Source organism: Chiloscyllium punctatum, chromosome 26, assembly GCF_047496795.1.
Source record: "Chiloscyllium punctatum isolate Juve2018m chromosome 26, sChiPun1.3, whole genome shotgun sequence".
NCBI classification, from domain to species: domain Eukaryota; kingdom Metazoa; phylum Chordata; class Chondrichthyes; order Orectolobiformes; family Hemiscylliidae; genus Chiloscyllium; species Chiloscyllium punctatum.
Window position 1 is genome coordinate 4,604,452 of NC_092764.1, and position 27,746 is coordinate 4,632,197.

The 27,746-nt window shown below is 40.6% G+C and overlaps 1 protein-coding gene across 3 annotated transcripts in view; it reads right to left on the reverse strand.

The window, feature by feature from the left end:
• Positions 1–4,733: 4,733 nt before the first annotated feature.
• Positions 4,734–27,746, reverse strand: part of LOC140496258 (transcription initiation factor TFIID subunit 4-like) — a 349,124-nt gene continuing 326,111 nt past the window's right edge. For all 3 annotated transcript variants that reach the window (XM_072595792.1, XM_072595791.1, XM_072595790.1), the window contains exon 16: positions 4,734–8,544. In XM_072595792.1, coding sequence (XP_072451893.1) covers positions 8,377–8,544 — 168 coding nt within the window. In that variant the 3' untranslated portion in view covers positions 4,734–8,376. The remainder of the gene's footprint in view (positions 8,545–27,746) is intronic.

Here is a 27,746-nt window from a genome sequence, read left to right on the forward strand (position 1 = left end):
GAAGGTGAACAAAAATGAAAAGCTCATGTGACTGGGAGGAGGGCCTGTCTGTGGTATAGGTCAAATCCCAGTAATTTATACTCACTGCATTTTCCAGTTTTCATGAATGCTATTTTTCCATAATCATCATTTCTTTTACATTCTCAGTTTTTTGTCTGTAAATTCAGTAATCAAGACCACTGATCCCACAGCATTTAATTTTCTCTTGCAAACCCTAGAAATATCTGATTAGGTTTGTTTCTTATAATCCTAGATTTTAATTGAAAGGTTCAGGGACGACTTCATAATCATCGAGCACAACAAGGAAGGTTACCTCAGGCTACAACGGGATCTTGGTCAGATGGGCCATTGGAATGAGGAGTGGCAGATGGAGTTTAATTCAGATAAATGCGAGGTGCTGCACTTTGGGAAAGCAAATCTTAGCAGGCCTTATACACTTAATGGTAAGGTTCTAGGGAGTGTTGCTGAACAAAGAGACCTTGGAGTGCAGGCTCATAGCTCCTTGAAAGTGGAGTCGCAGGTAGATAGGATAGTGAAGAAGGCATTTGGTATGCTTTCCTTTATTGGTCAGAGTATTGAGTACAGGAGTTGGGAGGTCATGTTGCAGCTGAACAGGACATTGGTTAGGCCACTGTTGGAATTATGATTGTAATTCTGGTCTCCTTCCTTTCAGAAGGATATTGTGAAACTTGAAAAGGTTCAGAAAAGATTTACCAAGATGTTGCCAGGGCTGGAGGATTTGAGCTATAGGGAGGGGCTGAACAGGCTGGGGCTGTTTTTACTGGAGCGTGTGAGACTGAGGAGTGACCTTATAGAGGTTTATAAAATCATGAGGGGCATGAATAGGATAAATAGACAAAATCTTTTCCCTGATCTGGGGGAGTCCAGAACTAGAGGGCATAGGTTTAGGGTGAGAGGAGAAAAATTTAACAGGGTCCTAATGGGCAACTTTTTCACGCAGATGGTGGTGTGTGATTGGAATGAGCTGCCAGAGGAAGTGGTGAAGGCTGGTACAATTACAGCATTTAAAAGGCATCTGGATGGGTTTATGTATAGGAAGGGTTTAGAGGGATATGGGCAAGTGCTGGCAAATGGGATGATTAGGTTAGGATATCTGGTTGGCATGGACGAGTTGGACTGAAGGGTCTGTTTCTGTGCTCTACATCACTATGACTCCATTGATTTCGTTTTAAACAGTTCATAATCTGCAGATTGTTTTTCTGACAAACTGGCATGCACATTCATAGCTCGACCTTCTAAAACACTTTGTAACATTAAGGTCCAAAAATCTTTTGGTTATTTCATCTGCCTAGCTACATTTTCAAATAAAGTGACATATCTTTTGACTCCTTCTTTCGCAAATGTTGGTATTAGCCAGAGATTTTTACTTAATTAGAATCATTCACCAAGGCAATACCTCTTCTTTAGTTCTTTAGTCTGAGATTTTCTCTCGGCAAGTCATGTGGTTTAACTTACCTCCATGCAGTTCAAACTTTTAAAAGTGACATTTCATTAATCTCTCCTTTTCTCTCTACTCTCTTTCCGAGTCAGTTACTTATTTCCAATTATTTTTTCTTTCCTTTTCCTCATTTTTCATTCTTTTTCCAATTCTTTTCGTTTCTCATTCTCTCCAAATAATTTCTGATTGTATCTTTTGGCTAGTTTTAATAGTCACATCTCGATTTCAGGTTTTCATCCTTCTAATAGTAAATAACTTTAACCATTTCATTGTTACAAGAGCTTGCTTTTATTTCTATCTTCAATTTAACTCAGTTTAGACTTGAAAAGTTCAAATAATCCATCATTATGTCTTTTACTTCTTAAAAAAAACTCTAGTAACATTCAAAACCATTTTGAAAATTCAATCTGTATAGTGACCTTCAGCTCAGCAGTCCTATTTCATGCCCAGAAACTACACATCCTTTTCCTTAAAAGATCCCTCTTAAATTCAATGAATTCAAAGTCCTAGACAAGAGCACACACTTGACATAAATAGCAATTTACAGCATTTATGACAAATCAGATCCCAGAGTGAAACTGGACTGGATGGATCAAATGCTTTTGTTTTTGTTTAGTTAGTTTTGTTGGTCACAGACATATTCATGTGAGGCTGCAGACTTTCTTCAACAGAACAGAAGCGTATTATACAAAAGAAGAAATATAAAAACATAGCAAGCCTTATCAATGTTGAAAACAGCATGGTCTAAAGATCATGCAGCAAAGCAAAGTTTCAACACATTTCCCAACACTATCTGTTACAGAGACACAGGGCCATATTTAGATTCCACCTCACTGACTCCTGACTGCTGTGGACTGTGAAGACAATTCAATGCGCCCTTTCCAAATTTACCAACACAAGCCCTTCCACAAATCTGTGAGCCCAAACCTTTGTAATTCTAATAACCTGCAGATTTTCGAACCAATGTCTCTAGGTTTGGACATCTCACAAAGTAAGCCTTCTGCTAACTCCTCCTCGGAAGGAACTAAAAAAAGTTTTGAAATTCAATATTGGGGCCTTCTAAACTGAAAGGAAAAAACTTGCCTCTAAACTGAACTAAAAGCTTGCTCATCCTGGATCGTTCTGAATTGAAACCAATGCAAATGGCTTTATGTTTACCCCACCTGCATTAGCACACAGGGGTTTGCAATGACCTGCTCTCTGACACAGATTGAATGGGATAACTGCTTCAGAAAGATCTCAGACACTTTTTAAAGAAACCCTTTCCCAAGAGGAATCCATTTGGCACTATTCTGAAATCTAAACTCCAAAAACGACATTGTTATGGATAAGTATTATATGACTTATAGAAAATCAAAATAATAGATTCCCTCAAGACAGGCAACATCTTCTTGGCAGCTACACCATCAAGTCCTGTCAGAATTTTATGATTCCATAAGATGACCTCACCTACACACCAATACGTATAGGTCCAATCAGTAAAGTTAGACAATAACACCTCCTCCAAGACAATGCTCAACCCTGGCACCCTGAACCCTTGTGTACTCAGGAAAGAGATAGAATGCTTGGGTGGCATGGGATAAAGGTAACAATTTCTTCCTCAATGTCAGTAAAACTAAAGAGCTGATTATCGACTTCAGGAAGCAAGGAGGAGGGCACGACCCTGTCCACATCAATGGAGTTGAGGTGGAGATGGTTGGGAGCATCATGGTCCTAAGAGTGATGATCACCAACAATCTGTCCTTGACCATCCATGTTGATACAACACCTCTACTTCCGCAGGAGGCTAAGGAAATTTGACATATCCATAACGATTTTTATTGATGCACTATAGAAAACATTCTATTTGGGTGCATTATGATTTGGTACAGCAACTGCTCTGCAGAAAGACACTACAGAAGGTTGTGAACACAGCCCAGACCATCACAGAAGCCAATCTTCCATCCATGGACTCCATCTATACTTCTCAATGCCTTGGAAAGACAGCCAACATAATCCTCCCATCCCAGTTACAAACTCTTCCATCAGGCAGAAGATACAAAAGCGTAATTACACGTTCAAGAACAGCTTCTTCCCCGCTGTTATTAGATTGCTGAATGGGCCTCTCAGATTTCAAATCTAAAGTTGATCTTGCTTTTTGTACATCTTCTTTGCAGCTGTAATTTTGTACTCCTTGCTCTGTCCAATCATTTGTATGATATGATCTGCTGTACTGCACACAAAACAAAACCTTTCACTGTACCTTGGTACATGTGACAATGGGAGAGAGTGAGGACTGCAGACACTGAAGATCAGAGCTGAAAATGTGTCGCTGGAAAAGTGCAGCAGGTCAGGCAGCATCCAAGGAACAGGAGAATCGACATTTCAGGCATGAGCCCTTCTTCAGGAATGTCTATATGTGACAATAATAAACCATATCAAAGCAAATCAACCTGTTCAACCTTTCTTCATAAGACAACTCATTTTTCATATGAGAAATTAACCTAACGAACTTTCATTAGCTCTGAGTATATCCCTCCTTTGGTAAGGAGACCAACACAATACAAAGTATACTAGGTGTCTTCTTATCAATAGTTTAGATTAGAGTGGTGCTGGAAAAGCACAGCAGGTCAGGCAGCATCCAAGGATCAGGAAAATCGACATTTTGGACAAGAGCTCTTCTTCAGGATGAAGGGCTTTTGCCTGAAATATCGATTTTCCTGCTCCTCGGATGCTGCCTGACCTGCTGTGCTTTTCCAGCACCACTCTGGTCTAGACTCTGGTTTCCAGCATCTGCAGTCCTCACTTCTGCCTAGTCTTCTTATCAATAGCCTGCACAGTTGCAGAAAGACCTCCCTACTTTATACTTCTTGTTCCTTGCTTTAAAGGTTCATTATGTAAGATCCACTTGAAGAAAAAGCTATTTAAATTTGACAATAGCACAAGACATATCGCAAGGGGTGAAGTTTAGACTAATATTGTTCTTCTCCCACAGGAAGGATTCTGGTCGGGGAGTGGAGGGGAGTTGGTCAATGATCATGAGATTGGTTGATGTTCGGATGGGGGATTGAACATTAAAGAAACACTGACAATGCTGTTTGTTTCTTTTGTCCTACAGGAAAGAAATCATATGACACAGGTGGTGGCCATTCGGCCCATTGTACTTTTAGCAAACCTATCTAATTGGGTGTACTTCTCTGCATGACACCTGTAAATGTGGAGGGTAGAATGAGATTTTATAAAACCAGTCTTTCAGCACGAGTGAGAGAAAGAAATACACATGCAATGTTTAATAAACACCTGTTTTATTTCTTTACAAAATAAGTACAAAGTTTGCAAGTATGCTTTTGCACATGGACTGCACAGTGTTATCGTATGTACAGGGTCCGATACCAAAATAACAGAATTCTAATTAACACAAAAGTCTTTGTAAACACTATGTACAAATGACTGACTTTTTAAAACCAGCTCTTCTGTTTCCTACATGATTGTTTTGCTTGCTCATTTGAGTTAACACCTTAAATAATATTTTGGCTAGAATGCAGATGAAGTGCAAATATACCTGCTTGTTCTTTGAGAACCATAAAAAATTATAAAAACTATTTCAAACTGACTTACAAATTGTTTTATTTGTGCTTTTTTTCTCCCTCCACATTTGCCAATATTTCACACCATTAAAACGTACTGGGTCAGAGTGCTCGAGTGCAGTTATACAACTACGGGTAGGGGAAGTGGTTGAGATAAATTCAGCGAGCCTGATAGAGGTTACCATGTACTCCAAACAGAGTTTAGAGCAACAATACAGAAGGGAACATCATTGATTGAAAGACCTTGCCCTCTCTCTCACTCTCTGGTTCCAGTGAAGTTTTTGCAGACACACACACACAGTGTATGCAAATCTGACAAAATGGCAGCATCCTTCGCCTTTATATGTGAAACATTGGCCTGAGTTTTTGAATACTCACATCCATTCTGCTCATCAGCTGCGAAAGTAGTAATACTGGGGAAGGGGAGAAGAAATTAATGCTGGTAATTAAAGTCATGAATTAATACTGGGGGAAATGGGCAAATTGAAATCCGTTCTGGGGAAACTGATACTGGGGAAAGGAGGATTTATTATCAGGGAAAAGAATTAACACTGCAGATAGGGAAATTAATATATTAATATTTGGGAAAAAGGAAACTAGTGCAGGGAGAAGAGGGCATTAATACCAGGAAAAGGAGGAGAAAGCCATAATAATGAAAGAATAATAGGAGAGAAAATTAATATTAGCGGAAAAAAGGGGAACCAATAGCAAGGAGGAAGTCTTAATTAGTTCTGGGAAGGAGGGGCTTGAATTAATTTTGGGTTAACTGCTGAGTGATTACTGATGAAGAATTAAGATGGGATTTGGGTGAGTCTGAACGAACTATTGCCTTTATCTGTTGCTAATTTTCTTCTGAAGATTTGATTTTGCATAATCACATTCCCAGACAGATGTCCTCTTTGGGTCAACAGTTAAATCCTCTGAGCTCAGATGATCGGATGCAGGAACAGCAAAATCTGCCCAGAGACTGCAGACAGGAGGCTCAGAGATCCTCCTGCAGGGGCATTAGTCAAGTAGAATTTCAAACTGTGGGCATCAGGCCTGCATATGCTATCAGCCCAGGAATCAGCAAATAATTATCACCAGTCCAAAACGAATGCAAAGACAGCTAATTTAACTCTGACAGCTGGAATAGAAATCTAGCTAAGAATGAGTAACTCTGTGCACACTGGGATTGACACCTGGAGCTTCTAGTTCTGGATGGCAATGGTACAGGGCAGGCACGATGAGCTGTATGACTTCTTTCTGTGCAGTAACTTTTCCATAGTTTTCAAACTAGAATCTGCAGATTCCAATGGTCTGCAGAAACATTTCAGGGGATCAACAATTTAATGACTAATTGGGTTGGGCTTCTGCTAGACGTGTTTTATTGCAGAGATACAGGGAAATCTGACAATAACATGTCGCAGCACAATTCATCTCAAACAGGACTAACTGTATCACAGTTCATTATTGCATTTGTGGAAGAAGTCTCAGTTGCCCTTCCATCTTGGGAATGGCACAGATTGTAATGAGTTTTGGAGGAGACAATGGGCAATTCAAGTGAAAATGACCATGTGCAGGTGCATATATGATTGCTATGGGCCTGGAGTGGACAACATAGAGTGTCTCATCTCAGACTGCAGTGTGCATCGAGCCGTGCTGATGTTAGGGATTAGAGTGGTGCTGGAAAAGCACAGAAGTTCAGGCAGCATCCGAGGAGTAGGAAAATCAGGGAGAGAGAGGAGGAAAACATCTTCAAGGCAAGCCTCCTTGCAAGAGGATTTGTAACAGGGCTAAAATCAACTCGATAAAAACAATGACTGCAGATGCTGGAAATCTCTCTCTCCCTGATTTTCCTGTTCCTCGGATGCTGCCTGAACTGCTGTGCTTTTCCAGCACCACTCTAATCCAGAATCTGGTTTCCAGCATCTGCAGTCATTGTTTTTACCGTGCTGATATTAGCAAGGAGAGAGACAGGCAGCAGGTCATCAATGATGGTGTGTGTGTGTGAGAGTGTGTTAGGGTGAGAGAGTGTGCGTGGGTGAGAACAGTGTGCGTGCGTGTGTGTGTGTGTTTGATGAGAAGTTGGAGAATGCAGACATTCCACTGCGAATAAAGCTTGTGTTTTAAGCAGAACTCACTGCTGAAAATGTTATAATTAGAATTAATACGGTTTTAAAAGATACATCATCTTTACACACAGCACTTCCATATGATATAGGGGTGTCTTTATCCATGATTGTTGAGCCACTTAAAAAGTGATCCTTAAGGAAAACTGTCCGGGAACCATTGTTGTATGTTGGCAATGTCTTTAATCAATTACTCACTGACATCACCTTTAACTCAATTGCATCAGCTGTCAACCTGACAGCAACATTTTTGAGAGAGAGAGAGAGAAAGGCAACTGGATCATTAATGTACTCCATTATTGTAGTAATTCCCTACTCATCTTAAGTTTAAATTCAGGAAAACATTTACAATTAGTTTAAACTAAATGGTCCCACACACTGATTGGTACAAACAAAAAAAACACTGATGAGACCAGCAACGCCCACTTTAATCTCTCCATGAGGAACTTTTGTTGGACAATATGTCCTCACAGTTAAAATTTCTCCAGCAATTTCACCAGGTCCTTGTGTGCAACCATTTAATTTTAGGTTTGCAAAGAAAATTTAAATAAAGTTATAAAATGAAAACAATATATATTTCCCTTAAACATATAGTTTTCAATACTGCTAAAGGCTTTTGAATGCAGGAGCAGCTATTGAGACTAACTCCTGAAATGGGTTATAACATAATAATACCTTAGGAAAAGACAAACTAAAGCACTGAAACAAGACACTACAATAGACGGTTGCGTAATTGCAGCCTCCCCTTTTCCTGCTAAAAACAGATGGTTGGTGGGGAGGTAGAAAGAGACAAAATAAAAGTTTAAAAACTGCTACAACAGGTACAGTCTGTGAGTAACTGGAGAGGAAGAGGTCAGTTAACAGTTTGGTCAGAGTTCCTTTCACTTTTCTGACACAAACTCAGAAGGTGTATTCCTGTCTCAGGTACTGACAGACCTGCAGTGTGTGGTTTGCAGCATTTGTCATTATGAATTTACTAGAATTCACAGTTTTTGTTTTAAGTCTCCACTGACAAATAGACAAAAAAAAACTATGTGGGGAGTTGCAAAGAAATTAAATACTGGATGCAAACATTCAGCTAGAGGTATCTAAAGGTTATCAGAAGATGAGGTCTGAGGCAACAGTAAACAAGTGTGAATACAAAATGATTTGTTTTAGGAAAAGGCACAAGCTGGCAGTCACTGAATGCTGATGGTCTGTTCATGTAGATCTGAGGGACTGGGCCCTTGTCCCTCACTGTCTACTTCAGCAGTGCTCGGTACAGTACAAGTGAGTGCCTGGTGTCTCGTTCCTGTTCCATGTAGAAGATGAAGTCCCTGAGGTTTACCCGCGTTACCCTCTGTCGTGTGTACTGGCGAGACAAAGCTGATCTGGCTCCGGCCTGGGGGCCTGCTGTAGGACCTGCACCCTGCAAGAACAAGAAACATAGGTCACAGTGGGAACCAAAAACAAGCTTCCTGGTTAATCATCGCTTTGTAGTCATTCTATTATGCCTGTGTCTGGTATCCTTGCCCTGGGACCAGTAAACCTCTAGCGAGCTGCCCAAGTTACATTCATGATGCATAGTACAAGAGTGTTAGTGGGCTCTTCAACAATAAAGCCAGCACATTTGAATCCAGTTCTAAACACACCCAATATATTCTGGTGGGGGTTACTGAATATTGATCTGGAGCACAAATCACACTGATACCTCTCTAACCTCCTTCCTGGAATGCAAACATGAACAATCTTATCTTTAGAACTAAATTTTATGATTAAGGAAAGTTTTTTTTTAGAAAATGTTAAAAAAGATCAATCTCAGTAATGTCACAAAATGGATGAAATCATCACAGCTTCTTTGCAAAACTGTCGATCTAAGCTTCAATTGGATAGATGATATAGTATGTTAGGACAGCATTAGTTCTGGAAACTCTGGGATAATGTTTGCTGTAGGTCAAGTCAGTCAAGAGAATATTAACAGCCATTTAGCCAAGGACAAGGGTCAAACAATTGTCATGGAAATTATGGGGCAAAGCACCCTGCGCTGAGTTTAGCAAATGTGGTGCAAGATCTCACTCACCCTTTACTTCCTCATCTCTGCAAGCCATGTTCCAGTCTAGCAGCGAAGACTCTGTCTTTAATACTTGGTGCTGTGATACCAGCTCCGAGCTTCTCTTTCGGTGGCAATATTAATTATAAGTGGAGTTCAAATCTCACAAAATCTCATTGAGGAAATGCACCCTACAATTTGAAGTCAGCATCATCAACAAGAATGCCAAGGAGAAGAGTTGAAAGGCATAAAACTAACTGGACTACAAATACCTTTAACAAGAACCAGCTCTGGACCCCTGCCTGAATTATCCTACCTTGGACTCCAGCTTCTCACAGTGTTATTGATTTTTCATCCTATCCAAAGTAAGAAAACTCTTAATTGTACACTGCGAAGAAGAGCTTTGTCACAGTGGTAACATGCTCACACTTACATTACAAAGATATTGGTTGAAATTGCCTACCAAAGCCTTGGGCTCAAAAGCCAGGCTGATGCTCCATTGCTGAGGGAGTGCTGCACTGGTAGCAGATGCCATCTGCTGAATGAAGCATTAAAAGGAGGCCTGATCTGAACTGGATGGTTACACGGTTTTCCAGTGGCATTGTTCGAAGAACAGGAGACCTCTTGTGTTTCGGCCGGCATTTAACCTTCAAGTGATTACTGTTTGTCAGAACTGGTTGTGTGCACATTGTTCTCTATATTACAATAATTGCATTTCAGAAATATTGCAGTAGCTCCAAGTACTCTGAAATGATCTTAAACACAAGTTTTTTTCTTCTTTTTCAAGCAATCACAAAACTTCAGACACCATCTTTTGAGGACTATGAGAAGTAGGAAGGTTATTTAGATTTGTTCTAAAACTAAGGTAAATTTATACACATTGAAGGAACACATAAACAAAAGGTGGTTAAAACACTAATGAAAAGGTCTTTGAAGTAATTACCCCAAATATCGCAACTCCCTAATTTGTTAGATTGACGAGGTCATGGATAGAACATTAAACCATTGTGTTCCGAGGGTTCTCAGCCCAGATACACTGCTTGTAAACAAAGTTAGAGTTAAAAAAAAGGCAGTTTTATTTCCCCAAGAGAAAGCTACAGGAGAGGGGTGTCAGCAGACTCAAGGTTAAGATACACATTAGTAGTTAGATGCTATTTTGCTTAATTGAAGTAAGCTGACCCAGTGAAGTGTAGAACACTATACAAAGAAAAATGTTTGAATGAAGAAACCATAATTATTGTTCTTGTGCTTGCTTGCTTAGTGAAATGAAACAGCTGCAAGATTCAATGTTGATCTCAAACCAAAGGCTTTCTTCAAATATTGCTTTAAAAAAAAACTATGAATATATGAACACGTGTGGAAGACAACATCTAGTTCACCGATGAAGAGGACCAAAATGCTACATACACAGGAGAACTAGGTTATGTGGCCCCAACTGATCTGTGTCAGTTCTAACTATGACTCTGGAGTATACCATGGGTTGTTGAATATTCACTAGATGGGTCAGACTGATACAGGAAGGACCAGAACCTCAGCACTTGAGATATCCAAGGTAAGAAAAAACACGAGCCGGGAATAAATGGTGCCTTTACAATGTCAACCAGATTTTTAAAAAAATGCTTGGGGAATAGGAGAGAAAATGGGGATTCTCATTGTTGGGGGTGGGCTGCTTATGTAGGAGGGGGCTTTCAGACAGAAATGCAGAAAAAATCCACAAACATGAGGAAAAAGACATTCTCTCAATTTAACGACTGCAAATCAGAATGTATTCAGCTCTTCAGTAGCCTCAACAACTGACAGAAGAAACGATCCAAAACTATATAGATTGTTTTTGTTTACTCAAATAAATCCCAAGTTATCAGTACATACTTGTTTTTCCTATGGTCTGCAAATCACATATGGAAAACTACACCTTTAATAAAGTAACTGCACCTTAAGGAACTCAAACAGAGGCCAACATTGTCTGTAGCCATAGTAACAAATTAGTGAGCAGCACACAGCAAGGGAAAAAACACAAGAACAAAGCCCTCAGGTAATGTACCACACAGCTACCCACACTTCGGGCTCTGGTGTCTCATCTCAATTTCCATCTCTCTCCCTGTTTGGATTTTCTTTCTCCCCCCAATAGGTTTATGCATGTGTGTGTGTGTGTGTACGTGCGTATGTATTTTTCAGCTACATTCAAGGATATGCATCCTATTCTGCTGTCAGGACTGCTTATATTAAACAAAGCCAGCCTTGTTTGTGGGCTGTTTGCCTCCAGGCATCCTCCTCCAGCCAAGAGGGAGGAACAGCTTGGTGCTGGCCTTGGCTGCAGCTGCTGTTCCTTATCCTGTGATCAGATGCCAGGACGCGATCAGGCAAGGGCGTGTCAAATGACGGTGGTTTTTGCAAAACAATTTTGTTTTGCCCAGGGTGGAACCACCTTACATCTTCCTTATGCTCTCAGCTACCAACTATGTAGGATAAGTACACCAGCAGAAAGACAAGTGGGCTGTAGTGCAGTTCCCAAGCCAGCATTCCTCATATATAGAGTTTCTGGGATGCAGGATTTCTGCACAGCAAAAGAAATACCATTTGGGAAGAAGGAAGAAAAATATATGACATTTTACTGGTTGGGTCAGCATTTATTGCTCTTCCAAATTACCCTGGAGAAGAGAGTGGTGAGTTAGCTCCTTGAACCACTGCAGTCTTTGGAGTGTGGATACATCCATAAGACATAGGAGCAGAATTAGGCCATTTGGCCCATCGGGTCTGCTTTAGCATTTGATCATAGCTGGTATTTTTCTCATAGGATCCCTACAGTGCAGAAGAAGGCCATTCGGCCCATTGCAACTGCACAGCTCCCCAAAGAGCATCCCATCCAAACCCAGTCCCCCACCCTATCGCCATAATCCTGCAACATCTAACCTGTACATCTTTGGACTTCAATCCCATTGTCCTGCATGCACCCTGAAACCTCTGATTCCCTACAATGCTGTGAGGGAGGGAGCTCCAGAATGTTAACCCAATAACAGTAATGGAATGGAAATATATTTCCAAGTCAGGATGCTGAATGGTTTGGAGGGGAACTTGCAGGGGCTGGTGTTCCCATGAAACTGCTGCCCTTGTCCTTCTGGATGGAAGTGGTAACAGATTTGGATGGTGCTGTTGAAGGAGCTTGTTGAGTTACTGCTGCCGCTGTGCATTCGCAACAGAGGGAGTGAATGCTGAAGGTGTTGGAGAGGGTACCAATTAGGGACTGGTGTGTTTGATGTGTCAAGCTCCTTGGGTGTTGTTGGAGCTGCACTCATCCAGGCAAGGCGGGAGTATTCCATCATACTCCTGACTTGTGCCTCGTAGATGGTGGACAGGCTTTGGAAAGTCAGGAGGTGAGTTACTTGCTGCTGTATTCCCAGCCTCTGACCTGCTCCTGTAGCCACTGCATTTATGTGGCTCATCCAGTTCAGTTTCTGGTCAAAGGTAGCCCCCAGGCTGCTATTATTGGAATAAGGATTACATCATTGGGAGAAACAGCCCTTTAGATTATTTAAGGAAGTATCAGGTAATACTGTAGGAAATAATCTGTGTATTATAAAGAGTAGTAGGCCCTGTGTATATGCTAGAGAATAGCACCCCCTGTACATAGTATAGGGAACAGCAGAATCTGGATATAAAGTATAATAGTTATCAGCAAAAACTTGTATTTCTAAGAGATATTTTAACATAATAAAATATCCCCAGTCATTTTGCAGGATCATGAGAAAATAAAGTATCATACTGAATCACATAAAGAAATATAAGGTCAGATGAGGTAGACTAAGGAATGTGTTGAAGGAGGAAGGCAAGGTGGAGAGGGCAGGGAAATGGTGGAACAATTAAAATCAGGGGTGTTCAAAGGGCCAGATTGAGAGTTGCATGGCTAAATTGGAGGGTTGTGGGATTGGAGGAGATTACAGAGACAGCAAACGTAAATCAGAGATTGACAGGCTTCTTGATACATTCACTTATGAGGATAGCCGAGAAAAATAGTATTGAAGTGAATGATCAGACAGGATCTAGAATGGCAGAGCTGGCTTAGGGAGCTGACTGACTGATTCCTATGATACCAACCAACTGCAACACGACATAGACACGCTGTTGGAATTAACCAATAAGTATCAGATAGAATATAAATTAACTGTGAAGAAAAGTATTTTGGCAGAAAGGATAGGAAGGGATAATGTAAACTGAATTGTTCTGACACATGCAGAGAAAATGGTTAGTTTTATGAGCCCAGCTGAAGTTATTATCAAAAAATGTCAGATCCCAGATGTAAACCTGGCTTGACAGATCATATTTTGATTTGTTTTGGATTTAACAAAGTAGTGAGTGTGGTGCTGGAAAAGCACAGCAGGTCAGGCAGCATCTGAGAAGCAGGAGAATCTATGTTTCAGGCATAAGCCCTTCATCCTGATATTTTGTGGGGTGAATTTGTACTTGCAGAGTCACATTGCACTTTGCTCAAAAACTGCATGCATTCATGTAGAACTCTGAGCTCAAAAACTGCATGAATTTATGTAAAACTCCGTTATCTCACTGTTTAGATTAGAATCAATCTAAACATCAGGTCATAGACAGAGAACACAGGGGGCCAACACCTTCAACATATTGTCTAGCTATCACCATTGTTAACAGCTAACCCAAGAATGCAACTTTTAAAAAAAAGTTTTGTGATTTACACATGAAAGAAGTGAAACTATCACTGTATTCTAACAGATGAAAAGCTTAACAGACAATCAATTTTTCAATGTATAATTTCAGTTACATCACACTGTAGATTTTTGCTATAAAGTCTGTGTTAGGACTGAGCCCTCCACTATCACCTGATGAAGGAGCGTCGCTCCGAAAGCTAGTGTGCTTCTAATTAAACCTGTTGGACTAAACCTGGTGTTGTGTGATTTTTAACTTTGTACACCCCAGTCCAACACTGGCATCTCCAAATCAAGAATTTTACCATTATCCCAGTATTCTGCATTCCTGTTACCTCTTTCAAAGTGAACTACCTCACACTTTTCTGCATTAAACACCATTTGCCACTTCTCAGCCCAGCTCTGCATCTTATCTATGTCCCTCTGTAACCCACAACATCCTTCAGCACTATCTACAACTCTGCCTACCTTATTGTCATCCGCAAATTTACTAACCCATCATTCTCCAGATCATTTATAAAAATGACAAACAGCAGTTTGCAGCACACCAATGGTAACTGAGCTCTAGGATGAACATTTCCCATCAACCACCACCCTCTGTCTTCTTTCAGCTAGCCAATTTGTGATCCAAACCGTGAAATCACCTTTAATCCTGAAACTCCTTATTTTGTGCAATAGCTTACCGTGTGGAACCTTGTCAAACACCTTACTGAAGTCTATATACACCACATCAACCGCTTTACCTTCATCCACCTGTTTTGTCACCTTCTCAAAGGGCTCAATAAAATTAGTGAGGCACGACCCACCCTTCACTAAACTGTGTTGATTATCCCTAATCAAATTATTCCTTTCCAGATGATTATAAATCCCTTCTCTTACACCTTTTCCAATACCTTACCCACAACCGAAGTAAAGCTCACTTGCCTATAATTACCAGCATTGTCCAGACTCCCCTCTTTAATCAAGGGAACAACATTTGCTCTCCTCCAGTCTTCTGACACTACTCCTGTCGACAACGATGACATAAAGATCGAAGCCAAAGGCTCTGCAATCTCCTCCCTGGCTTCCCAGAGAATCCGAGGATAAATCCCATCCTGCCCAGGGGTCTTATCTGTTTTCAGATCTTCCAAAATTGCTAAAACCTCCTCTTTGTCAACCTCAATCCCATCTAATCCTGTAGCCTGTATCTCTCTATTCTTACTAACATTGCCCTTTTCCAATGTGAATACTGAGGAAAAGTATTCATTAAGCGCTTCCCCATGTCCTCCAATTCCACACACAACTTCCCACTACTGTCTTTGTTTGGCCCTAATCTTACTCTAGTCATCCTTATATTCCTGATATACCTATAGAAGGCCCTAAGGTTTCCCTTGATCTTATTCATTGTCCCTCCTGGCTCTTCTTAGCCCTCTCCTTAGACCTTATCTTGCTAACTTATAACTCTCAAGCCCCCTAACTGAGCCTTCACTCCTCATCCTCACATAAGCCTTCCTCTTCCTCTTGACAACAGCTTCAATTCCTTGAGTAAACCATGGCTCCCTCCCTCAACAACTACCTCTCTGCCTATTTATATTTATCAAGGACTCGCAGTAGCTGTTCCTTGAATAAGCCCCACATTTCAATTGTGTCCATCTCCTCCAGTTTCTTTCTCCATCCTATGCATCCTAAATCTTGCCTAATTGCATCATAATTGCCTTTCCCCCAGTTATATCTCTTTCGCTGCTGTATATACCTAACCCTACCCATTGCTATTGTAAACAGAACCAAATTGTGGTCACTATCGCAAAGTGCTCACCTACTTCCAAATCTAACACCTGGCTGGGTTCATTCCCCAGTATCAAATCCAACATGGCATCGTCCGTCGTTGGCCTGTCTACATACTGGGTCAGAAAACCCTCCTGTACACATTGAACAAAAACTGACCCATTTAAACTACTTGAATTATAGTATTCCTAGTCAATACTGGGGAAGTTAAAGTCCCCCATTACAACTACCCTGTCACTCTCGCTCCTATTGAGGATCATCTTTACTATCCTTTCCTCTACATCCTTGGAACAATTCGGAGGCCTATAGAAAACTCCCAACAGGGTGCCCTCTCCTTTGCTATTTCTAACCTCAGCCCATGCTACCTCAGTGGATGAGTCCTCACATGTTCTCTCAGCTGCTGTAATACTACCCTTGATTAACGATGCCCGCCCCCTTTACTACCTTCTCTGTTCTTGCTGAAACATCTAAAGCACAGAATCTGCAACACAAATTCCAAGGTTAAATAATAAAGATATAATCCCATTAATCCCAAAGCACTCCTTTATAAATTGAAACAAAACAAAACAGGATAAGTGTTGCTGTGCTGGTAATGTTACTGCTCGACCAATGTTCTAGGGATATGGTGAAACTTGGACTGAACAAAGAGCTGGACCCAATGGTAACCATGTCAATTGTTGCTGATTCACTGACACCCCTCAGACAGGGAAAACTGACATCCTTATCTAGTCTGCCCTACACAGACCCGTAGCAATGTGGTTGACTCTTAATGCCATAATTTAAAGTTGTGGGCTAAGTGTTGGCAAGTGGGAATAGTCTAGATCTAGAGTAGTTTACTCAGTGCAAACTCCATGAGCTGAAATGCCTCTTTTGTACTGTCTTTATTATGTAAACAGCTTTTGGATAGTACCCAAAACATTATCCAAACCATACCCATGTCAAAATACCTTATCTACCATCTCAAAAGTTTGAAGTCACTTGTGATTTTAACCTTTCGACTGGGACTGCAAATAGCTTCTTCTGGAGCTATCATACACCTGCTTGATGTAGTCATTTTAAGTAACCTCTTCAGGGTTTTGTCCCAACACTTCTGGTGTGGTTCTAACATTAAGTCTTCACTCTAAGCCAACCTAGGTCACTATATATACTTCCCTTTCCAGGAACACTGGTCTACACAGACACCCTATTCTAAAGACTTCACAGGACTGCCCACTCAAAGTAAAAACTGAAATCTGGAAGTCTCTTTCTCTACTCTATGGGTGTTTATACTTAAAAATCTCAAGCTCCAGAAAACTCTAATAAATCTAGAGGCCCCATTAATTAACTGGCTGAGTTGCAAAACAATCTGAAATAATCAAAAGTCCACTAGGGTGGTGCACACAAACCCATTCACTCCAAAACCAAACAAAAACTGTTTTAAAAGAAATCACCAAAGGCTACAGAAATAGATAAACTGTATTATTAACTTTAGACATTTAAAACCCTTCAGTTATAAACTCAAAAACCATAAAGCCAAACATACAATAAATAATATTAAAACAAATATATACAAATCACACAGTTTACACCACACTCCGTCCCCCCAATAAGAATGGAAATGCATGTTAGAGGCATTTTTAATATTTAACAAGTCACCTCACCAGTAATTCTATGACATACAAACTCTAATTACATTTTTACATTAATTATACACTGATTCACACAGCAATCACTTTTACATGTCACAAAATCTCTGGTATGTATGCTGTTGATATAAGTGTTTGTGATGACATTTTCTTTACCAAATACATGAACAATTGCTGAATTATAAAGTTGAAGAATTATCTCCATGGAGATAATTGTAAGTTTTTGTCCCAAATTATTTCCAAAAAAGCAAATAATTATGAACCATATAAATACTTGTTCCATCCACATTACTGGTGATTTCAAAATGGTGCAGAGTCAGCACTAGGCTCAATGTCTCTTTCTCAATGGTTGAGTACTTTTGCTGATATGCAGTTTCATTGAAAAATAACTGGCAGGTCAATCAATCCTCATCTTGTTATCTTCCAATAAAACACACCCCACACCGATATTGCTGACATCAACAGCCAGGTTGAGTGGTTTTGCACAGATAAAGCTAATAGCATGCTGGCCTTCAAAACAAGAGGAATTGAGTATAGGAGTGAAGAGGTCCTTCTGCAGCTGTACAGGGCCCTGGTGAGACCGCACCTGGAGTACTGTGTGCAGTTTTGGTCTCCAAATTTGAGGAAGGACATTCTTGCTATTGAGGGAGTGCAGCGTAGGTTCACAAGGTCAACTCTTGGAATGGTGGGACTATCATATGTTGAAAGATTGGAATGACTGGGCTTGTATACACTTGAGTTTAGAAGGATGAGAGGGGATCTGATTGAGACGTATAAGATTATTAAAGGATTGGACACTCTGGAGGCAGGAAGCATGTTTTTGCTGATGGGTGAGTCCCGAATCAGAGGACACAGTTTAAAAATAAGGGGTAGGCCATTTAGAATAGAATTGAGGAGAAACTTCTTCACCCAGAGCGTGGTGGATATATGGAATGCTCTGCCCCAGAAGGCAGTGGAGGCCAAGTCTCTGGATACTTTCATGAAAGAGATGGATAGAGCTCTTAAAGATAGTGGAATCAAGGTTATGGAGATAAGGCAGCAATAGGATACTGATTGTGGATGATCAGCCATGATCATAATGAATGGTGATGCTAGCCCAAAGGGCCGAATGGCCTACTCCTGCACCTATTGTCAAATGTGCCATTATCAGCTTTTAAATTTTCAAAGGCAGTTTAATATCCTTCAGTCCATTCAAATTTTCTGCCTTTTTTTTATTTCTTATGAATGCAATGATAGTGCTGAGTTTCAGAACAAAGTTGCAATTGAATCCACTCATGGCAATATAACATAAAACTTTAAGTTTTATCTTGGACACAATGGCCTGAGTAAGAAAAACATCTTGAATACAGAGCTGGAGTAGTGCTGAGTGTATAATCACTGTGGATTGTCGTAAAAAAAACCCATTGGGTCCACTAATGTCTTTTAAGGAGGGACTCTGCCATCATTACCTCATCTGGCTATATGTGACTCCAGACCCAGAGCAATGTGGCTGACTCTTGACTGCCCTCTGGGCAATTGGGAATAGACAATAAATGCTGGTGTAACCAGAGATGGCTACATCCCATGAATAAATGGTGTTTGCAGGTATCCTCATCAAATATATAACTAAATTAGCTTTCTGTAGTCAATCCAAAGAGGTTAGTCAAATGCTGTAAATGGTCTTCTCAGGTTTGACTATCAACAACCATACTGTTAATGTAAACAGTATAATTGAAGTGTCAGAGGCTAAGGGGTGACCTTATAGAGGTTTCTAAAATCATGAGGGGCATGGATAGGGGTCTTTTCCCTGGGGTCGGGAAGTCCAGAACTAGAGGGCATAGGTTTAGGTGAGAGGGGAAAGATATAAAATGGACCTACTTTCACACAGAGGGTGGTGCGTGTATGGAATGAGCTGCCAGAGGAAGTGGTGGAGGTTGGTACAGTTACAACATTTAAAAGGCACCTGGATGGGTATATGAATAGGAATGGTTTAGAGGGATATGGGCCAAGTGCTGGCAAATGGAACTAGCTTAGGTTAGGATATCTGGTTGGCATGGACGAGTTGGACTGAAGGGTCTGTTTCCATGCTGTACAGCTCTATGACTCTATGATTAGTTTATTGCATAATTGTTGAAATGTTGCTGGTATGTTTTCCATTCCAAACAGCATGACTTTGCACTGATAAATTTCATCCAGTATTATAAAAACCAAGATTTCTCTAGCTCTCTTGATTAAAGAAACTCACCAATACCACTTTAGCAATCAATTTTTATTACAAATCAAGTGTGTCCTATTTGTTTGACCCAATTCTCCAGTCTCAGTATAAGATATATTCCCACTTTCACTACCCCATTGACCTTAAAATAATCAACACAAAATCTTTGTGACCCATCTAGTTTTGGCATCATCACAATCAGCAAGCTCCACTTACTTTGACTCAGTTCAAAAATTCATTGTCCGTCATGAACTTAATCTCTTCCTGAACTAATGTAAACTGAGTCTGTAAAGGTGTTGCTTTATATTTCTCAAATCACCATCATCACCAGCAAAACTGTTTCTCCTGGCCCATTCCCACAATTTCATTTATAATTCTGTATTAGCATTCAGGCATCACCTTGACAGTTTTCTATAAGATTTATCTTTTAAGCACCTCTGTATTTTCCAATTTGATTATTGAAAGTTAACTTTTGAAATTTCCAGTTTGGATTAATTCTCCCAATGTTCTAAGTACAGTGAAAAGTTATGTTTTGCGAAGTGCAGAGCTAATAGAACAGAGCGAAGAATACAATGTTACGGCTGCAGAGAAGATTCATAGAGATGGGGATCAATATTACAGTTTGACAGACTTATTCAGAAGAGGTAAAAACAATGACTGCAGATTCTGGAAACCAGATTCTGGATTAGTGGTGCTGGAAGAGCACAGCAGTTCAGGCAGCATCCAAGAAATCTGAAGCTCCTTGGATGCTGCCTGAACTGCGTGCTCTTCCAACACCACTAATCCAGAGACTTATTCAGAAGTCTACTTCTCTTCCTAATTTCTTCACTACTGTAAATACACGTTTCTCCCAACTATCATCCCTACTGTAATAGCTTTTAAAACATGTTAACATGACATAATTGTTGACACTCTTGTCATCCAGAGTACTCACTCCATAAATCACATCATTGGGGTTCTTCTTAATTTGATAAAGTCTAGTGAGCCTTCCTTTAATGGTTTCCCTGAAACAAGCTTCAACAGTAATAACTGTGTCTACTGCAACAACTTTTGAACTTTGGCTTTTCTGTCTGCTCTAGCTTTTAGTGTTTGTTAAGTTTTTTTTCAATTTTTTTAACTAAAGTTTCTCTCTGAAATTTGACACATAGACTGGAAGCAATCTCTCTAAGCTTTGGTTTATTAACTTCTCTTTAATTAATTTAATTGGACCTCTTGCCTCATGCCCAGATATTCCATCAAAAGGACTAAACGCGATGCACTCATTAGGAGTGTCCCTAATGGCAAATGTTACAATGGAACTCCCTTATCCTAATCATTAGGACATTTTTGGCAATAAGCCCTAGTCATAGCCTTCAAAGTTTGATGCCACTTTTCCAATGCAACTTGAGTTTGTGGGTGATACGCATAAAAATGTAAATTGTTTAATTCCCAAACTAGACATAATTTCTTTAAATATTTGCAACATATAATTTGAGCCTTGATCCGATTTTATGTCTTTGGGTAATTCATACCATGTAAAAGATTGAGCTAATGTTTTCACCACCACTTTTGCAGTAATTTTCCCTGAAGATACCACTTCAGTAAATCTAATGGAAAAATCCATAATCATTAAAAGATACTGGTTCTCTTTCCTGGTTTTAGGTAGGAGTATCATGCAATCTATTCAGATCTGCTAAATGGTTCTGCAAAAGTTTGTATTGAAATTAAAAGTGCAGCTTTACTGAAAGGTTGGGATTTCTCCACTATCTGACATGTAAGGCATGGAGTCACATATTGGTCACATCAGGCCTATTTCCTTCCCCTATGGCCATCACTGAATCAGATGGGCTTTTACAACAATTAACAATGGTTATCATGAGAGGATTATTTTTAAAAATTCCATATTTTAGTGAATTAATTAAAATTCTATTCAAAGCCATGTTCTGAGAGTATCAGCCTGGGCTCTGGAATACCAGTCCAATGACATTACAAGCACACCACTCCCCACCTGTGTTAGAGTCCTCATGTCTATCACCAGGCTTTGCATTTCTTCTTTACAGTTTAAAAAAATTGGTCATGAGTACTGCTGGGTGGCTCAATATTTTCTTTGCCCATTCTTAATTGCCCTTGAGAAGGTGGTAGTGAGTTACATTACCGAATTGCTGCAGCGCCTGTAGGGTAGGTACAATTCTGAACACTGTTGTCATGTGTGGACTTTGATTGTGTGCACAGTGGCAGGAAACATTATAAGGAACATAGGGAAGCAGTTCTGGAATTTTGACCCAGTGAGAGTGATGGAATGGTACAATTCCAAGTTAGTGGCAAGTGGCTTGGGGGGGTTCTTGCAGGGGATGGTGTTACCATGTATCTGCTGCCCTTGTCCGGTTTCTAAATGGTAGAAGTCATGAGTTTTAAAGGTGCCATTGAAAACCCTTTGGTGATTTATTGCAATACCACATCTGAGTTATGCTCTGATTGGGATGTATGAAAAGCAAGCTTGTGCAGTATTGCTCTGAAAGCTATCAACATTTTTCAAGAAAAACAGTTAGGAAAAGTGAGACAAAAACACAATAGAAACCAGGAGGCAGTCTTCTGAATTAATATATTTGATAGCCCTGTTTTAAATCCAAAATCTCAAGCTCAGGTGCTCATCTAAACTGCACCCATACCCACTGGAGCTAACCAGGATGACAAACTGCATAGCTCCTGCTCATGTCTGACAAGTCATACAAGCAGGGACCACAGCCCAAGTGTGGCCACTCTCAGTCCCCTTCTCCAAACAGGGAGGAGGGTCAAAGATAACCTAGACATACCAGGAAGGTCTCAGTTATCATCTATCATGACTTGCATTCTTGAGGAAATACTGGACTGGAGAAGCTGTTGTCTTTCAGATGGAGATTCCTGCTCTTGCCAGTATTTCAGGACTCTGTTACACAGATTGTTGGACTAGTGATCCTTGCTGATATCTCAGCTGACAATCCTTCTCCAAACATCAAATACAGTTTAACTAGACCTTCATCTTGTTGTTGTGCAGAAGGTAATGTTTGGACCTTTAAATGGTGAGTTTGAAGCTTGACTGAATACTCATCTAACCAAAGTGAAAAAACAGTTAAAAGAGATCAGGGAAGATTCAGAGAATCTATCCCCTTTGATTGCTAAATCAAAGCAAAGTAACAATAACCTTAAAATTAGACATAGGTAATTCAAAGTTGATGGCTGAAGAGGTTATTCCACGCAAAGAACAGTGGAAATATGGAATTCTGTACTCAAAATGTTAGATTAGATTACTTACAGTGTGGAAACAGGCCCTTCGGCCCAACAAGTCCACACTGCCCCGCCGAAGCGTAACCCACCCATACCCCTACCCCTACCCCTAACCTAACACTATGGGCAATTTTAGCAATGGCCAATTCACCTGACCTGCACATCTTTTGGACTGTGGGAGGAAACCGGAGCACCCGGAGTAAACCCACGCAGACACGGGGAGAACGTGCAAACTCCACACAGTCAGTCGCCTGAGGCGGGAAATGAACCCGGGTCTCTGGCGCTGTGAGGCAGCAGTGCTAACCACTGTGCCACCGTGCCGCCCATGTTGTGGATACTGAGAGAAAATGGAGCTTTCAGGACTGTGATTAATCAATATTTATTGGTTAGAGGGCAACAAAACTTAGCAATGTCTAGTAAGTGGAGTTGAGGTACAAGCTCAGCCATGATGTAATTCAATGTCAAGATAGGTTTGACAGATGAATGTCAAGATAGGTTTGGCCTTCTCTTGTGAATGGATTTCTGAGGAAATTTGGAGTAAATTCAATCTGTTAAAAGGGGCTGGATCTCTATTTGTCGAGAAGTGGGATCAAGTGTTCGAGATATTAATAGCATTGTATTTTTTTTGAGGAGTGGCAGTGAATTGACAAGTTGAATATGGGGTGTGGAGCAGGAGATGTAATAATCTAAAAAACTCTCGCTGGAATAGTTAGAACAGTCTTGTAGTCACTGAAGACTTTAAACAGAGCAGTAGTTGCCTTCATTTCAAAATGGCTCATTTTTTTGTTAAATGATTTCAGAGTTTTGAAATATGCTATGGAGCATTAAACAAGCTTAAGACATTTTTCGGACCTGTTTTGAAACATCAGGAATATGTTGCACCAGTGAGAGAAGCAAGCCAACCTTCCCCATGGTAGTAAATACAAAGATCACCACAAAGTTGGAGCAATGATCAAATTTACAATAAAAAATCACCATTGCCTTAAGATAAATACCACAGCAGTAAAGCACAGGCTGCCAATAGGGCATCAGAGCCCAGTGATCCTGCCTCCCCTGGTACATGTGCAACCAGCAGTCATTATTTTCCACTCTTTAAGTGTTAAGACCTGGCTGAACAAGAACCTGATGGACAGCAAGAATCTAAATGTATTCTGCTCTGGGGAACTAATCCTTACCTCAGGTCTGTGCAGAATGAGTTGAGCTTATGAAGGATAACAGTTGGAGCTCTACATTTGGAATCAGTACCCCTGTGGGGTACTGGGAGAGGGAAAAGAGTTCCTGTTCTTATTACCTGTGTGTGTGTCTGCACGTGTGTGTGTGTGTACGTTGTGGACATTTGTACACTGCAACATTTATATGGTGTAAAGGCTTGCATGCATTTGCATCTAATAAATGGGTGTCAAGAATATAATATTTGTATATATGTGTGAGCTTTGTATTCATTTATGGAATTTGGCAGCACTATTAGTGCAATTAGTGCCCTAATTGCCCTAAAAGCTGATGATGGGATGCCTTCTTGAACTGCTGCAGTTTGTGTGGTGTAGGTAGACCTACAGTAATGTCTAAGATGAAGTTCCAGGATTCTGAACCAGCAACTGTGAAAGAACTTTAATATATTTCCAAGACAGGATGATGTTTAACTTGAAAAGACAGTTACAAGTGGTGGTATTCCCATGTAGCTATTTCCTTTGACTTCTAAGTGGGAGATGTCATTGGTTTGGAAGGTATTGTCTAAGGAGCCTCAGTGAGTTACCACAATGCATCTTGTACATGGTCCACAATGCTGCCATCTTGACTCAACAGTAAGGGAATGAAGAAACATCAAGCAGTGCACTTTCATAGCTGGCTGACTGCGAAATTGCAAACCTCTCTAGAGGTTGGTCAATAAAATTATAAACAGTGCAGTTTCACATCTGAATAAGAATTGAAAGAACTGTGGATTCCATAAATCAGAAACAAAAACAGAAGTCGCTGGAAAAGCTCAGCAGGTCTGGCAGCATTTGTAAAGAGAAATCAAAGTTAAGGTTTCAGGTCCGGTGACTCTTCCTGAGAACTGAAATACTAACTCTGATTTCTCTTCACACATGCTGCCAGACCTGCTGAGCTTTTCCAGCAACTTCTGTTTTAGTTTCACAGCTGACCTTGGAGACCTAATGCCAGAATTACACACTGTAGCTGGGATTGATGATTTCAGAGGGTGGTGCACATGTGGAACGAGCTGCCAGAGGAAGTGGTGGAAGCTGGTACAATTACATTTAAAAGGCATCTGGATAGGTATATGAATTGAAATGTTTAGAGGGCCAAATGTTGACAAACAGGACTACATCAGTTTACGATATCTGGTCAATGTGGACACTTTGGACTGAAGAGTCTGCTTCTATAATGTATAACACTATGACTTAAAGGGGCAATCAAGTGGCTGTTTATTCTGGATGGTGTCACACTTCTTGAATGTTGTTGGAGCTGCACCCATCTAGCCAAGTGGGGAGTATTCCAGCACTCTCCTGACTTGTGCCTAGATGGTGGGACAGGCTTTAGGGATAAGGGTGAGTTACTCAACACACAACACTCATTTTCTGGCCATCACTGCAGCCACAGAAATTGTCCGGTCTGGCTAAGTCTCTAGTTATGAGTAAACCTTAGTTGACTTGGGTATCTGACGTTCAGTATGCCATTGAATAACAAGGGAAGATGGCTGGATTCTCTTTGTTAGAGATGGATTGCCTGGTAATTATATGATGCAAATGTGACATTCCTCTTATGCCTAATGCTTAAGTTTTGCTCTGGTCTTGTTGCATGCAGGCACTGACTGCTTCAGCATCTGAGCAATCACAAATGATGTGAATATTGTGCACTCATCAGTGAACGTTCCTCCTTTGGAATTTATGATGGAGGCAAGGTCATTGACGAAGTGGCTGAAGATGGTGGTTGGGGGGGGGGGGGGGGGTGTGGGTGGGTAGCTGGTTACCTAGGATACTAGCCTGAGAAACTCTTGCAGCTGAGATGACTGACCTCCAATAATACCATCATAGAACAGTACAGCACAGGAATGGCCCTTCGGTCCATGATGTTGTGCTGAACATGATGCCAAATTAAACTAATCCCTTCTGCCTGCCATTTCTCCATATCCTTCCATTTCTTGCATATTCAAGAACTTATCTAAAAGTCCCTTAAATGCTCCTATCGTATCTGCCTCCTCCCCAACTACCCCTGGCGTTATGTCCCAGACCCCTACCATTCTGTGTAAAAAGCTGAACTTACTTTTATGGTAGGTATGACTCCAAACAATTTTTCTTCTGATTCCCAATGATTTAAACTTGATGCAACTTTTGGTCAAAATCTTTCTTGATATTAAAAGCAGTCTCTTTCACATCATTCCTAGAATTCAGACTTTTTTTCCATGTTTGGATCAAGACTGGAGTCAAATTGTTCTGGTGAAACCCAAACTGAGCATCGATGAGCACCTTATTGCTAACTTGTACCTTTTGGTCAATTGATCCTTTTCATCACTTAGTTGACATATGACCGTGAACAGATAGGGCAGTAACTGGTTGGATTAGATTCATCCTTCTTTTTGGGAGGGTACTGTTCTCAACTTTCCTGAAGCTCCATGTTTGAATCCCTCCAATCAGAGGCTAGCTGTTAATCCAGAATTTTTTAATGAATTCAATTTCACTATCTGCCATGGTGAGATTTGAACCCATGTCCCGAGAACATTAATCTGGAGTTCAGGATTATTAGTGACATTACCACTGTGCCACTACCCCCCATCCAGAGTACATTCTGTGCCCTTACCATCCCTTGTATTTCATTCAAGTGTTCTACAGAGGAATACCGATTCATCAGCCAACACACATGGCAGGAGAGTTTTCATGTCCCTGTTTTACTTGAAGCATTAGGATTTCATTGGGTTTGGAGTCAATGTTGAGTTAACTCCTCCCTGACTGTATATCACTGTGTGGCCACTGTCTCTGATGGGCCTTACCTTTCAGGACAGAACAAACCCAGATATGCAGGCTGGGATATGGACAGTAAGGTATGATTCAATGAATGTTACCTGCCAGGCTGAGTCTACAGGATGACTCTCCCAGGTTTGGCATCAAGTCTCCAGAATCTAGCTGAGGAGAGTATTGCAAGGCTAACCAAAGCTGCTCCTTTTTCTCACTTGTACCTGGTGTCTAGGTCAATATCAGGTGATGTGCCCAGTTTTATACTCGGGATACCACACATCACCATTTAGTTCAAATGAGTGGCTTGCTGTGCTCTTACTGAGGGCAACTAACTATCTTGTTATGGGTCTGAAGTCTCCGTTAAGGCTAAGATAAATTTCATCCCTGAAACAACATTAATGAAACAGATGGGTTTTTTATTGACACTAGCCTCTTATTCCAGATTTATTTTATTAAACAAACCAAAATTTTCCAGTGATTTGTTGGGATTTGTCCTCATTCCTCGGGATTATTAATGCAGACCCAAGATTACACGTCTAGTATGAAAATCATTGTTCTACACACTTCCAAGGAGCATGTTGATTGGTTCTGAGGGGATACACAGATTGATGTTAAGGGGTCCATGGATCAATTCTTAACAAATCCACAGATTGGTTCTGAGCAGATTTATAGATTGATTCCAAGGGGATCTGTACATTGGTTACAGAGATCAGCATTGTCATGAGAGGAGCCATACAGCATGTCTGTAATTGATGATCTGAAGAGGTCCAACAGCAGCACGGGCTGGCACTTAAAGGTAGCAGTTCCATTACTGAAAAGAGCCTGCTGCAGGCTAAGGAGAGCAAACTGGTTAAATTAAGCACAGTATCCACACACAGGAATATCAGTCATGTTCCTGACCCAAAGCACTTCCCTCTGGTGTCTGCAAAGGGTTTGGGATTAGGGACAAGCACAGTATAGGGAAGAGATCAGCAGGCTCTGTCGAGGAAAAGTTTTGGATATCTGAGAATTAACACAATCGGTGTATTTTTCAGACTGGAAGCAGGTTCATTCACAATCGGACTGGAACTGAAGGCTGAGAAATCAAGAAAAACCTTGCTCACCCTTCTTAACAAGCAGCGTCGAATGCTGTTAT